The 14,704-nt window shown below is 45.8% G+C and overlaps 1 protein-coding gene across 1 annotated transcript in view; it reads right to left on the reverse strand.

The window, feature by feature from the left end:
* The window catches only part of Hydin (HYDIN axonemal central pair apparatus protein), a 355,607-nt gene that overhangs the window by 3,351 nt on the left and 337,552 nt on the right, over positions 1 to 14,704 (reverse strand). The window contains exons 78-84 of the mRNA XM_021632513.2: positions 13,837 to 13,995; positions 11,942 to 12,219; positions 8,838 to 9,057; positions 7,593 to 7,805; positions 6,399 to 6,562; positions 5,428 to 5,578; positions 3,767 to 3,997 (exon numbers count right to left, since the gene is read on the reverse strand). Of these exons, the coding sequence (XP_021488188.2) occupies positions 3,767 to 3,997; positions 5,428 to 5,578; positions 6,399 to 6,562; positions 7,593 to 7,805; positions 8,838 to 9,057; positions 11,942 to 12,219; positions 13,837 to 13,995 (1,416 nt within the window). The remainder of the gene's footprint in view (positions 1 to 3,766; positions 3,998 to 5,427; positions 5,579 to 6,398; positions 6,563 to 7,592; positions 7,806 to 8,837; positions 9,058 to 11,941; positions 12,220 to 13,836; positions 13,996 to 14,704) is intronic.

Here is a 14,704-nt window from a genome sequence, read left to right on the forward strand (position 1 = left end):
ACTTAGGGTCTTCCCATCTCTCTGGAATATTATACAGCCACAAAAGAATGAGGTAGAATTGTGATGAGAGGTGTTGCTATTGTAAAGGAAAGAAAAGAGGTCTAAATAAAAAAATGTATATAATGCTCATACGTATTGATTAAAAATTAATTTATTGTTTGTGTGCACATGTGTACTGGCTAGAAGGGAAACTCTCGAGACCTGGTCTCTCTTGCTACCTTGTGGGATCCAAGGACAAAACTCAAGTTGTCAGGCCTGGGCACAAGAGCCATCCATGTTGCTGGCCCCATTTTTGTTGTTTGTGAGTACAGAAGAGTCTAAGAATAGCTGTTTCTGGTATTACATCTGGGGGAAATGGGTATGGGACTTTAAACTTTCTATTTCATATACTTTTATATAGCTTGACGTGTTTTACTATAAGTGTCCATTAATAAAACATAAAACAAAGACGGCCTGGAGAGAAGCCTCATCAGTTCAGAACACGCCCTGTTCTTCTGGAGGACCTGAGGTCAATTCCCAGAACCCACATCAGGAGGCTCACAAGCCTCTGTAGCTCTGTCTCCTTTGGGGGTGCAACACCTCTAACCTTTTCAGATGCCTGCACGGGTGCACATGCCCCACCCCCACATCATTAAAATACATTAAAAATAAAAACAATCAGAATAATCAATAAAAATAAAAAAATCAGAACAAAAGGAATCACTAAAGCTTTTTTTTGGTCAAAAAGAACATGAGACAAAATGATTTTATGATAAAAAGTGATATGAATAGACAAATGTAAAAACAAACATAGCTTAGTCTAGCATGCCTAAGGCCCTGAATTGAATTCCCAGCATAAAAATTTAAAAATAAAATAATCTGTAGTCAAACTTTCTTTGCTAGGCCTGAGATGCAGGTCTATAGTTCCTAGCTACTTGAGAGCCTAAGACAGGAGGAGGACAAGATCAAGACCTGTCAGGGTTAGAGAGTGAGTTCCAGCTCAGCAGGAGTAACTTAGTGAGAACCCGTCTCAAAAAAGCAGGGGTGAGAAGGGAGTGGGGAAAATGGGCCTGTAGCTCAGTGGGGCAAAGATTTCCAGGAATGCACAAGGCTGAGGGTTTAATGCCTTGCACTTGCAATTGTTTTCTTTCTTAAAGAAATTCCAGGACAGGGCTGGGGAGAAGGTTTGGTGGTAAAGGCTTGGTGATAAAGTGCGAGCGTGTCACTCCTGAGAATGGGCAGTGAGAGAGAGGGCCAGCATTCCATTCTTCCCTGGGGGCTACTCTCTTTCCCTTATATCTTTCACTCTAGGCAAGTGGGCCATGTTGGAAAATGCTCTAGGGAGAGGTCACAGATTGACTGAGGCCCTAGCTAACAGCTGACAGGGGCTAAAAGCATAATCAGCGACCATGTGCCTGGGTCTAGAGGCAGATTATCTAATCTCAGGTGTGGGGATGAATTGTTTGGCTCCCGACTCTAGCCTTCTGAGAAACACCCCCTCACCCCAGCAAAGACCACCCAGCCAAGCTGCCACACCTGCAATCCTGATCATCAGAACCCTGGAGAAGAGCAAGCATTTGCTGTTTGACAAGCTACTAAGTTTGAGAGGAATTTGTTATGGTTCAACAAATAACGGACAGGTGATTCTTAAAATAATCTGTAGGTTCAGTGGAATTCCACTCAAAGTCCCTAGTTCTTTTCTTTTTCTTTACTTCTTCTGAGCAACTTGGCTTCACAATTTGCATAGAAATAAAAAATCAAGCATAGCTGGCGTAATCCTGAATCATGACAAGAGTAAACTATGGCCAGAGTAACAGTGAGTGATTGCAGCTTCACTAGATGTCAATCAACCCCGAGTATTGGTTAAAAGGATGCAGAGGCATTAGCATGAGACCGGAAATTATTTTATCCCAGAGGAGACAGAACAGACCCATGGATGCATGAGCTCGACTTATCTTATATATACTTCTGCAGAGCAGTAGGGAAAAGATGAGATGAGCTTTGTTTTTATTTATTTATTTTTGAGACAGGGTCTCATGTAGCTCAAGTTGGTCTCAAACTCATACATAGCTGGGGATGAACTTGACTTTCTGATCCGCTTTCCTGTACCTCCTGAATGCTGGGATTACAGGCATGTGCCACCGTGCCTAGTTTCATATGAGAATTTCAGTCAGTCTGTGGGGACTCATATTGACTTGGGGAACAAAGTGAATCTTCTACTCACATTATACATAGAAACCAGTTTAGAGTAAGAGGGTAGTAATAGTTACAACACTGTTTGGACTCTCCTCCAAACACATAGATTAGCTAGGCTCAAAATAACAACAAGCTAACGCCTATCATGAAACTAAATGTAAAGGTAACCTCAAACCCAAAAGTGACTTGGGAGAGTCAAGGCACCAATAAGCATGGGCCTTGTGTAATATCAGCCCCTGCGTGGTTGAGAAGCAGCAACACTGAGAGCCAGAAAACTCGGATCAGTCCTGAACTGAGGGGATCCATATAGCCCGGGGGGAACTTGGTGGGATAATCTGACAGTTGTGGCAGAAGCTGGAGGGATGGTTTCAGTTTATCTCTAAGATGTTGTAATAGGACCAGCCTAGTGGGGGCAGTAGAGAATATTTAAATGCTTAAAACAAGAGCCTCAGTGGGACAACTGCTGTTAGGAAAACGGGAGGGTCAGGAGTTTGAGGTCATCCTGGATGGCACAGTGAGACCCTATTTCAAAGAAGCCAACCCAAACCCAACTTAGAGCAAAACAATATCGGCAAAAACTGACCAAATGGCTGAGGCCTGTCACTGAAACAGCCCAGCTTAGAGAGCAATCTCAGAGTAGAGCTTACCTGATCACAACAAAGGCACAGGAGACAAACGACAGATAAAATCCCGCTAACAATGGGCAGGAGAGCAGAGAAAACTAACCTAGATCCTGGAGAAGAAGGAAGAGCTGGAGGAGTGAAGGAACAGGTGGAGTCAGACAAGGTCTGGGGAGGTAGGGAAGTTAGAGTGGGGATTTTGATGAAATTTAGATAGTGAGTTTTGGAATGATAAACTGTGAAAGTCCATTTCCTCCCAGCTCATAATTCTTGGCCATGTCCTCCTGACCATGGTCAGAGATTCGTGTGTGCATCTCCAGAGCACGCTGGGAATGGCAAGTACAAGCAACAAGTGTACAAGCATGCATACGTGTATGTGTGTGTGGTGCATGTGTGTATGTGTGTATATATTTACATGCGTGTGTTCATGTGTGTACGTATAAATACGTGTGTGTAGCATAAGTATATGTGTATATGTATATGTGTTTATATGTATGTATGTGTTTATATTGTGTGTATGTGCGTGTCCTATCCTGCTACTTTATACATCTTGCTTTCCTTTTCACACTAAGATCCATGCTACTTTGTGTGTGAGAGGACTGGAGATCGAATCCAGGATACCCCGTGCACGCTTAGTGGCAAGTGCTCAACCACTAAGGTACACTTTTATCTCTATGCTGCTTTTATAATTGGAAAAGTGATGTTTTCCCCTTAGTTTGAACAAGGCAAACAATCAACAGACAAAGTCATTATAAAAAGATATCTATTTTATCTGCCCATACCAAAGCTAAGTATTCCTAGTTCACATGAAGGCTCTGGCTGCAGAAGAAAGGAACTGTCCCTTGTCATTTTTTCTTGCCTTCTACCAGGGCTGGCCCACACTCAAGGGATGCAGAACATAGACCAAGAGGCACCATGGGTAGAAGCCTAAGTCATAGCCCTTAAGGGTCCCATGGCAGTCAGGGCCTTACGTCAGAGTTTGCAGGCACGGCAAACTGGGAAGGCAGGCTGATGTCACTCAGCTTGCACTCTGTAGAGAAGGTCACCGAGTAGGGCAGGGGGTTCTCCAACTTGATGGAGGCTGAGACACTCTGGCGGACTGGGATTGTCATCTGGATGGTTTTTATAATGCCAGAAGGGATGACCCTGAAACTCACAGTGTAGAACAAGAACTCATTGGTCACCTCGTTCCGGAAGATCACCTGTGTTCATGGGGAGAGCAGGAAGAAGCAGGGAGAGAAGCGGTTAGCTCAGGGTCCTCTGTCCACACTCAGGGTGTCCTGCTGTCTAGGACATGTGCCTTGCTGGGCACATGAAGCATGGGTACTGGGGTGACATGGCCAGCCAGTCTGATCCCTGCCAGGCAGGCTTTCTCTTTAGGAACTTTGGTCTGGCTTTTTTCAGGCGAGACCTAAGAATCTCAGTAGAAGATGCTAGAGCAGCTTGGTCCATTGACAGCATTTAACCAGCTAGACAACCCCAGAGAACAAGCAAGACCTCAGACATTCAGGCTGTGGTGGGCTTCATACCTACCGCTCTTGATGCCAGAGCTGTTAGCAAGAAAAACAATTATAGGCAACATTTAACACTTACTAGGGATTTAGTATATGGCGGGCTATGCAATCCCACAATGCATCAGCAATGCCATTGCCCTTTGCAGACCAGGGAACAGAAGTGTAACAAAGCTCAGCATCCTGTCCAAAGTCATGTGCAAAGAAGTATCCTGCATGGAGGGACTGCTCTAAGCAGTCCCCTTCTCCTTACAACTGGTCATCTGTCACAATTCTTTTCCCTGGAGAATGGGGATGTTGGTCTTGTGTGCTTGTTGGTCATTCATGTACAGCAACTTCCAACAAGTTTCTTTTGAGACAAGGTCTCATGTAGCACCCAACTACAGAGGCAGGCCTCATACGCCTATCCTCCTGCTTCTACCTCCTAAGTGCTGGGATTTCAGGTATGTGCCACCATGCCTGGATTTCAAGTGGCTACTTTTGTGAAGTAGACTCTATTCTAGCTTTTGTTTTTTTAAATACATTGGATCATTAATCTTATTACTAGGTGGTGACTTTATTTATCTAGACCCTTATCTATCTATCTACCTATCTATCTACCTACCTATCTATCTATCTATCTATCTATCTATCTATCTATCTATCTATCTATCTATCTATCTATAGACCTTGTGTAGGTTTATACTTTAAAATCTTTCCCTTGGTGATTCCATCACCAATAATAGCTTCAAAGACTGCCTATAAACAGACAAACCTGAAGCCTTCAGGCCTGACCTCTCCTGTGAGTATGAATCCATACATACTCCCCTGCCTTAAAATACTTATCCCATTTGAAAATTATGCATTGATAGAATAATGTCTGTCTCCTCCACATATATGTGCTTCCTGAGAACAGAGACCATGCCTGGCTCTGTCCGTTGCCGTGTTACCAGCACTTAGCACAGAACATGGTCTGCGCACTCAATGGATACCTATTAAACAATGAATGGATCGGACAAGTAGCAGTATTCACATGGAGTGAATACTGTGGAGCGTTGGGACAGCACCTGGAGGGTAACGTCTGTTATTTTCTAACACCCCAGGATCAAACCCCCAGAGAGGTGCCTTTGATGTGGCAATACCTTTGCAGTATACAGTCCTTCCCTGTAGGAAAAGAAGTTCAGCTTGTAGTCTTTCTTGGAGCCAGACAGAACATCAATGTAATCGAGGCCCTTCAGAGTGACACTTAGGTCTGTCTTCTCTGGTTTCAGCATTTCCACGATGACCCGGAATCTAGGGCAGTACAAGAGAGGAGAGAGGCAATGAGAAATGACAAGAGACACCGAGGGACAGTGGGACTGTCCAGAGGAGGGGAGGGAAGGAGCTGTGTCTGTGTGGGCCTGTGTTTCTAGTCTTCATTCTGTCGCTAACACTGACAGCGGCCACCATTTATTGGGCCGGGGTGTCCAGTGGTCCTTCTCCACGTTATCTACAGATATTCAGCTGTCACAATGTCGAGAGGAGGTTTGTCTCAGTAACACCTCTGCTTTATGGGAGAGGAAATAGAGGCCCAAAGAAGAAAGATGACGTGCTCAGACAACATGGGTAGCTATTGGCAAAACCGGGGTTCAGACTTAGATCTGAGCTTTTGCCTACGGTGCCAAGCAGGTGGCCTCCAGGATGACGCACTTCTCCTAGTCTCTAGTTCTTTGTGGAGGGAAAGGATGAGGCTACTTGCGCTTGATCTCTCCCAGTCCCCACATTCCTTTCAACCTACTGCAGGCACAATTTGAGGGGCTTTCTTCTCTGGCTAGTAGCCCAAGCTCTAAGATGCTCAACAACAACAAAGATGCTGTCTGTTAGGACTATAAGAACTATTATTTACTGGGCATTTGTTTTGTGTGAGGTGGTGCTCTAGGATCTGTAAGAATTAGCATGAATAAGGACACGGGATTCATCTTCATGAGATGCCTGGCTACACTGAGGCCTATGTCTCTGACCCCCCCACCCATGCCTGACATTCTTTGTAGGGCCTTCTCCACAGGGGAAGGACCACGTTAGATGGTGGAAGTCATCTCTTCCCCCACTCTCACTGCTCATCCCACACCCTTACCTCTGGGGCTTGTTCAGCCAGTTGCTGATTGGCAGGAGCTCAACATGGAGAGTCTTACACGGAATCTCCCGGTAGATATTGGCAACAGCTTTGGGGAGTTCGGCAGTCCCGTGTAAGGCATACAGCCAGCCAGTCCCATCCGGGAGGGGGAAAAAGAGAGTGCCCTTGGAAGAAGTGGCAAATCAGAATGACACAGTTAGTAATGACCCCTTAGTAATAGGCACCTACCTGACCTGAAGGGGTCAAGGAAGCCTAACACTTCTACTTTTAAATTTCTTAACTTTTGGTGTGTGTGTGTGGTACACATGTAGATGAGGGCACCTGTATGTAACCACTGGGAGGCCACAGGGAGGCCACAGGAGGACACTGGGTGTCTTCCTTTATTGCTTTCCATGTTATTCCCTGTAAGACAGGGTCTCTTACAGAGGCTCGCTGCATTGGACAGATAGTGAAGATTGGAGAAAATGTCCTTTGCTTCTAAGTGCGAAGACTCGGCGCTTTCCTTTTCTGAATTTTGAAATTACATTTCAAAAAGATTTGTTTTATTATTTTTATTTACGTGTCTCTGCGTGGATAGGTGCGTGGCAGTGCAGGGCCTGCGGAGGACAGAGAGGGCAGTGGATCCCCCTGAGACTAGAATTAGATGGGGTTGTGGGCCACTCAACACAGGTATTGGAAACCAAGCTGAGGTCCTTGGCAAGGATAGCAAGTCTCTCCAGCCCTTAAATTTCATATTCATTCATTCATTCATTCATTCATTCTCTCTCTGTGTGTATACATATGGCACTGCATGTATGGAAATCGGAGGACAACTTCCAAGGGTCAGTTCTCTCCTTCCAACTGAACTTTGGTTGTAAGGCTTGGTGGTGGACACATTCACCAGCTGGGCCACCGTGCTGGCCCTCTTCAGATTTTTATTACAGCTACCGTGATATCACTGACGTGCTTAAACTGATGTGCTTAGGGCTTGTTCAATGCTTGGTTTAGGGTTCCATTTCAGAACCGATTCCTTGGATTCTAAGAGAAACGTAGACCAAGGGGGAGACACTGCCTGACAGTAGTCACCGCTCCCCATTGTTCCACGTACCCCCTTATCCGAGGGCTCGCTCTTTAAGTCTGTCTTCTAGCTGCTGTCTACACAGCTCCTGGCCTCCTCTATGCTAGACAGCCATGGGGAAGCGTCACTCAGTTCACCTGGTGCTTGCGGTTCTCCACGTTCATGGTGCGGGGCTTGTAGGTGATCTCATAGGGCTTGTTTTGCTGATGGGCTTCCAGGGTGACGAACTCAGGCCCCTCCCAGTAGTCACCATCAAAGATGGGGCGCAGATTCCAGGTCTGGTTGGTGCGGTTTGACAGCAGGATGGTCTGCGTGTGCTTGGAGCGCACTTGGCAGTTGAAATTCACCACCTGCGAGAAGCAGAAAAACCATTTTCCATGTCCTCTCTTTGAGCTGTCTTCAGGGTTCAGAGCTACAGTGTGTGTGTGAGGGAGAAAAGAGGAGTTTTAACATTGTTTCCCATAGTGAGTCCCAATGAAGAGTTTCCTTCCCCCCTTTCTTCTACCTTTATGCTCCCATATATAAATAAAATAAAACACACACACACACACACACACACACACACACACACACAATTTTGAATCTGGTTTCAAATATGAGAGCAAACACGGGCTGCTTGTCTTTCTCAGTCTGGCTTAGTTCATTATTGCATTTCCAGTTGCATCCATTTTCCTGCAAATGTCACGGTTTCACCTTTCTTTTCAGCTGCACTACACAAGTGCTTGGTGTACTGGCTGGACCCCTGCTGTCAGTCAAGTCATTTCTGGGCGGATATGAAGAGCTGAGTTCAGCCTGGCATCCATGTAGAAGCCAGATGTGGTAGGGTCTGTTTGCAGCACCAGAACTTGGGGGGGATGAAGACAGGTGGACTCCTGAAAGCCCCTTGTCCAGCCAGCCAAGTTGAACTCATGAGCTGTGAAATATTCGCCTTCTACTATCCCTTGTGCCGGCAGCACTGTCCAAACCGCCTTGTCTATGGGAAGTGTTCCTAATTAATCTCTCTTCTGCGGACACCTGTCGGCATCTGGTTTGACTCCATTAAAATGCAAATCAAACAGTGCCATTCAAGACTGATAGTCCTCCTGCTCCAGGAGAAGGAAAATAATATTTGTGTGACATCTCCCTGACTGAGTTTTGTCCCGGGTCTCTGCTCACAGTTCTTATCACAGAATTCAATCTAGATGGCTTCCGTGAGGCTTCCTCGGGGATATAATGCTTGAACCGCAAGTTGAAGTAAGAATATGAGTTATGTAAGCAAAGGGAGAAGAAAGATTATTCAAGCAGTGGGTATGGTATGTGCAAAGTCCCTGAATGTTCATTGCGGGTGTTCCTGGTTGGGCTTACTCCTGCCTTTGGTCCATCCCCAGGCAGTGCCTACTTGCCTCTTTTATTATAGGCGGTCCCACGCAGACTCCAGACAGGGTGAGGCACAGAGGGTTTCCTCCTTGGATGAAGCAGAAAATGTCTTTATAGAAACTCTCCTTTCCCATCTCAGTGGGGTGGTAGGTTACTTCTAAAGCAACCTCCATGCCTGAGCTGATGTAGCCTTCTTCAGGGCTGATGGAGAAGTGAGGCTTGATTTTCTTCGAATCCCACTTAAACCTTTTCCAGGAGAAAAGAAGACAAGAGAGATAGTGTGTTAATATTGGGAGGGTATGCAGAAACAAACAAACAAACAAACCCTTCATCCAGACTTTTAACAGCATGGTCTCCATCTTGACCACTCCTTAGGATGTAGGAGGAGGAACCTTGTCAGAGAAGAAGTGGTTAGGGAACAGGACCAGATCACTCTCTGGGTGAGGGGGGTCTTTGCTCCCTCTCAGAGTTGAACAGGGATGAGAAGTGGCTTCACTTATTGTCCATGAAGGACAAGCTATGGAATGCATGTATGAACATATACACATGTGTCCCCAAGATTGCATAGCCAGCAAGTGGCTGGACTAGGACCACAACCTTTTAAGACTGAAGCCTTGACCTTCCCTTGCACTGCCTGTTTAGATCCAGGAGGGTGGTGACAAGTCCTTCCTGTGAGAGTTATGCCTGTTCTTGGTGGCATTGGGATCTTGATGGCCATATGGGGTCATCTCTGTGGTTAGGCACTTGGTATGGGCAGAAGGCAGAGAATGAATGGTGCAGACCATTCATCCTGTCTTTCCAAAACAGAGCTACCATATAACATCCCTCTTGGTGGTGTAACACTGAGCCTGCATGGTGAGGAACCCTGAGGTGTCTATTGGGTAGTCTGGACAGCCATTTTAATTCATGAGCAGCAAAAGGGAAGCACTTGAGTTCTGGTCCTGTGTTTTTAGTTACTGGCCGTGGGATCTCTGAGCCTTACTTCATCAGTGAAATGAAGCTGCTAAAGCACTTATCCATGTAAGCATGCCCAATCTTGCACCCATACTTACTTTTTGTTACATGTGTGAACTGGGGGAAAGTTACTCTTTTCATACCACATTTATACTAAAAGACATTGAGAATTTTATTACTGGTATTCTTTCTTTTTTAATTAAAATTTTATTTTTATATATTAATTACAGTTTATTCATTTTGTATCCCAGCTGTAGCTCCCTCCTTCATTCCCTCCCCATCCCACTCTCCCTCCCTCATCTCCTCCCATGCCCCTCTCTAAGTCCACTGATAGGGGAGGTCCTCCTCCCCTTCCTTCTGATCCTAGCTTATCAGGTCTTCTCAGGACTGGTTGCATTGTCCTCCTCTGTGGCCTGACAAGGCTGATCCCCTCTCAGGGGGAGATGAGCAAAGAGCCAGCCACTAAGTTCACATCAGAGAGTCCCTGTTCCCATCACTAGGAAACCCACTTGAATACTGAGCTATCCTGGGCTTCATCTGAGCAGGGTTCTAGGTAATACCCATGAATGGTCCTTGTTTGGAGTATCAGTCTCAGAAAAGACCCCTGTGTCCAGATTTTTTGGTTCTGTTGCTCTCCTTATGGAGCTCCTATCCTCTCCAGGTCTTACTATCTCCCCCTTCTTTCATAAGACTCACTGCACTCTGCCCAAAGTTTGGTTATGAGTCTCAGCATCTGCTTTGATACACTGCTGGGAAGAGTCTTTCAGAGGCCTTCTGTGGTAGGCTCCCATCCTGCTTCCTGTTCTTTCCTTCCTCCAGTGTCCACCCTGTTTATCTTTCTGAGTGAGATTGATCCTCCTATCCAGGGTCCTCCTTCTTGCTCAGCTTCTTTAGGTGTACAGATTTTAGTATATTTATCCTATATTATATGTCTAATATCCACTTATAAGTGAGTATATACTATATGTGTCTTTCTGCTTCTGGGATACTTCACTCGAAATGTCTTTTCTAGATCCCACCATTTGCTGGCAAATTTCATGATTTCCTTGTTTTTAATTGTTAGTAGTATTCCACTGTGTAAATGTACCGCAATTTCTGCATTCACTCCTCTGTTAAGGGACATCTGCGGTGTTTCCAGTTTCTAGTTAATACAAATAAAGCTGCTATGAACATGGTTGAGCAAATGTCCTTGCTGTGTACTTGAGTATATTTTGTATATATGCCTAGGAGTGGTATAGCTGGATCTTGAGGAAGCGCTATTCGTAATTGCCCGAGAAAGCGCCAGATTGATTTCCAAAGTTGTACAAGTTTACATTCCCACCAGCAATGGAGGAGGGTTCCCCTTTCTCCGCATCCTCTCTAGCATGTGTTGTCACTTGAGTTTTTGATCTTAGCCATTCTGATGAGTATAAGGTGAAATCTGAGGGTTGTTTTGATTTGCATCTCCCTGATGGCTAAGGATGTTGAGCATTTCTTTAAGTGTTTCTCTGTCATTCTGTATTCCTCTACAGAGAATTTTCTGTTTAGCTCTGTACCCCATTTTTTAAACTGGATTACTTGATTTGTGGGGAATGATGCCTAGAGAGTACACCTGTCCCCATATTTCTCTCTCCTTCCCTTTTTCTTTCTCTCCCTCCCTCTCTCTTTCTCATTTCCTTTTTTTTTTTTTTTTTTTTTGTGCTGCTGGGAATTAAATTCAGGGCCGGGTACATGCTACATAATTGCTGCTCTACCACTGAACTGCATTCCTAGCACACCCCCCCTCCCCCTTAAAAAGGTTTCATGTAGCTCAGGCTTACCTGGCCTTGAACATACATAGCCAGAGCTGCTTTGAATTCTTGATCCTCCTGCCCTACTTCCCAGTCCCCAAGTGCTGGAATTATAAGGTATATTACCATGCTGGCCCTTTTATTTTTTTAAAGACAGAGTACATTTTTAGATCCTCCTGCTTCAGAATCTCAATCACAGAGGTTATATGATAGTGTTAGCTGTCTCGAGTTCTCGTCGAGATTGAGTTGGATGAACCATGTGACGGGCATATGCCAGTTTGTACCAATGTCCTCCACCATGTGATCATGGTGGTAGCTGTCACTGTGATGTTTCATTGGAGGCAAGGAATTCAGACATATAGATGTCTGCTACGTCTGTGGGGGGAAGCCACCGCTGTCCATCCTACCTTGCACCCACGTCGCCTGTATTCAACATGAGAATGCGCCGCGTGGCTTGTGTCTGATGTACAACAGGACCAAAGGTAAGATGCTCCTGGTCCAGGGAAATCTCCAGGGCCTGACAGCAGCCGCTGAGGAGGAAGAGGGGACGCAATAGCCCCATCCATTCCATGAACACTTCCTCAGAGAAAGGAGGGATGCGCTTCTTGGGGGCAAAGGTAACTTCCAGTTTACAGACTTCTTTAGGCTTCAGGATGATATTGCGGAAGGGCTCCAAGGTGATGACCTGGACAGAAAGACAACTTTGCTCAGAAGCTGATGGCACGAAGGCTTCCCAGGCCTCCGAGCTGTGTAGTTTTGCTTCTGGGACTGTCTCAGCCCAGCGATCAAATCTCGTATGTTACCATCTGGGTCATCTGTCATAAGTTACTCAAACCCTCCCCTTGACTTGCTCTTCATCATTTTGTCTGTAAAATGGTGGCATATGACCAGGGACCCAACAAATGTTGGTTTCTTGTACTGTCCCATTTTTCAGCTCCTTGTGGGCATTTCATTCTTCCTTCCTCCTCCATGGTAGATGAGACAGTAACAGGAAACATGAAACAAGAAACATGAGTCCAGTACTTCTTAAGAAGTGCTTGTGGGTGGGAGAATACCAGGTTAAATGAATTAAGCCAGACTCAGAAAGACAAAAATCCTATTTCTCCTCATATGCAGAATCTTGATTTAACACCCCCCCCATACAAGAAACAGGAGGACTATGAATCAAGAGGAAGAGAAGGGAGGGGCCTAAGATAGCAATTGGAAAAAGAAAATGCAGAAAATTTGTATGCTTTTTCTCATATGCTCAATCTAGATTTAACATCTAAAACATGCACGTGCTCGCATGTGTGCACGCACACACAGACAGACAGACAGACAGACAGACACACACACAATGAGAAAGCAGAGGAGAGAGTATCTGGGTGAGGACAAGAAACTGTAAGAGTAAGTGGATAGGTACAGAAAAGGGCAGGTGGGGATGAAGAGGAAGACCAAGTTATAATTACACACATATGTATTTGTGTAACAATGTCATCACAAACCATTATTTTGTACGCTAACTTAAAATATGAATAGTAAAGAGAAAGCACTGGGATCAATAAAAAACATCCCTATGGCTTGCTCAGGCTGGCTGACTCAGCGTCTCTGGAATGATATGGAACCTGCATTTTCTAAAGTTCCCTGGAGTGACCTGGGTATCTTAAAAGTTCGGGAGCCACTGCCTGAATTCCTGTCTGGCTGCCTCCTCCCTTAGTCCCGGTAAGAAACAAACCCCAAGCTACCCTGAGGACGGTCTTCTTCACGTGCTCCAGAGCATGGAGCGGTTGGCAGGCAGATACAGCAGCTGCGGGAAGTAAGGTGAGGGACAGAGGAGGAAACAAAACAGCAGGGCAGTTCTTGGGATGTCCCCAGTGACTCTGGGAGCTAGCCTGAGGTAATGGCTTAAGACAGGTCATTCTAACAACTCTGGTTGCCCTCTAAAAGGACAATTTTATATAGGCATCTGGGGGTAGAGTTCACTGCCAGAGCACTTGTGCACCAAATGAAAGACCCTGGGTTCTATTCCCACCCCTGATAAAGAAACCATCCATGCAAGCAAGAAAACATCGAGATGGCCAGACTGTGAATGGCCCTGAACCCCTAGGACTGAGGAGTTTGATTCTGGATTGATGAGGAAACGAACGAGAGCAAGTTTTTCCTCTTTGTCTGGGTGATAAGGTGACGGCAGCCCCAGGATGAGATAATACTCACTGGGTTTCTTGCTCAGGCTGGCTCCACACAGCCAATTTTTCTGAATCCTGTAACATCCCCATGGCCACTAACCCCCTTCCCCAAAGCCTCCCCATTTCCCTGCACTGACCTGGGCTTCCTGGAGCTCTGGGATGGAGAACATGACGGATTGGTTAAAGCTGATCTGGGCAAGGCTGTTGTTCACGAGGGAAACTGTTTTCTTTACAACCTGGCCTGGCAGGACGGCTCCTAGCTTCACGATCCTGTTGGCTGGGTCGAGAACTAGAATCTGTGTGACCAGAAAGAGAGTAGGAAGGCAGGGCCTGTCAGTCACTGTGGAGAACAAGCGCGATGCTTATGTCCCATAGGAGCCAGGGCAGCTCCCTCTCTCAGTGACCTGCTTCAGGTTAGATGCACCTTCATTTCATCATTAGCTTCCACCAGCCCTGACGATAGCAACATGAGAACCCCTGAAATCTGTAGAAGAGATTTCCCTTCTTTGCAGTACCTCACCTCTGCCACTGTATTTAGAGCACACACACACTCACACCTACCTGTGACTTTCTTTTGTTCTTGGACTAGAAAAGCCCACAAAAGCCTCTTGGATTGTGGACCACATCCCTCAGGATAACCCAAATATTGTTACTCATATTTGGCTCACAATGAATTACCTTTAATTCTCTGCAGAGCAAGAGCCATGCTTTTGACAGGGCATGCCAGGTGGCAATGTCCTATGGCTCCTGCGGCTTGAGGAGAGGCGGCCACACAGCCCTCCCCTTGGTGGATTGTTGAAACATCCTATGCACTCTTGAGCATCTTGGATTCTCTTTCAGACTTCTCCAAACTTCTGTTACAATACAAATACTGCCACCAGACAAATACCACCAGATGCAGCTTCACACACCAGCAAGACAGGGGTGACTATCCAGACAGGACCCCTGCCTATAGATCTGGGCCACCTGGCAGGAGAAGTTCCTGAATAATCCTGGGACCCAGGA

The sequence above is a fragment of the Meriones unguiculatus genome, chromosome 10 (assembly GCF_030254825.1).
Source record: "Meriones unguiculatus strain TT.TT164.6M chromosome 10, Bangor_MerUng_6.1, whole genome shotgun sequence".
NCBI classification, from domain to species: Eukaryota; Metazoa; Chordata; class Mammalia; order Rodentia; family Muridae; genus Meriones; species Meriones unguiculatus.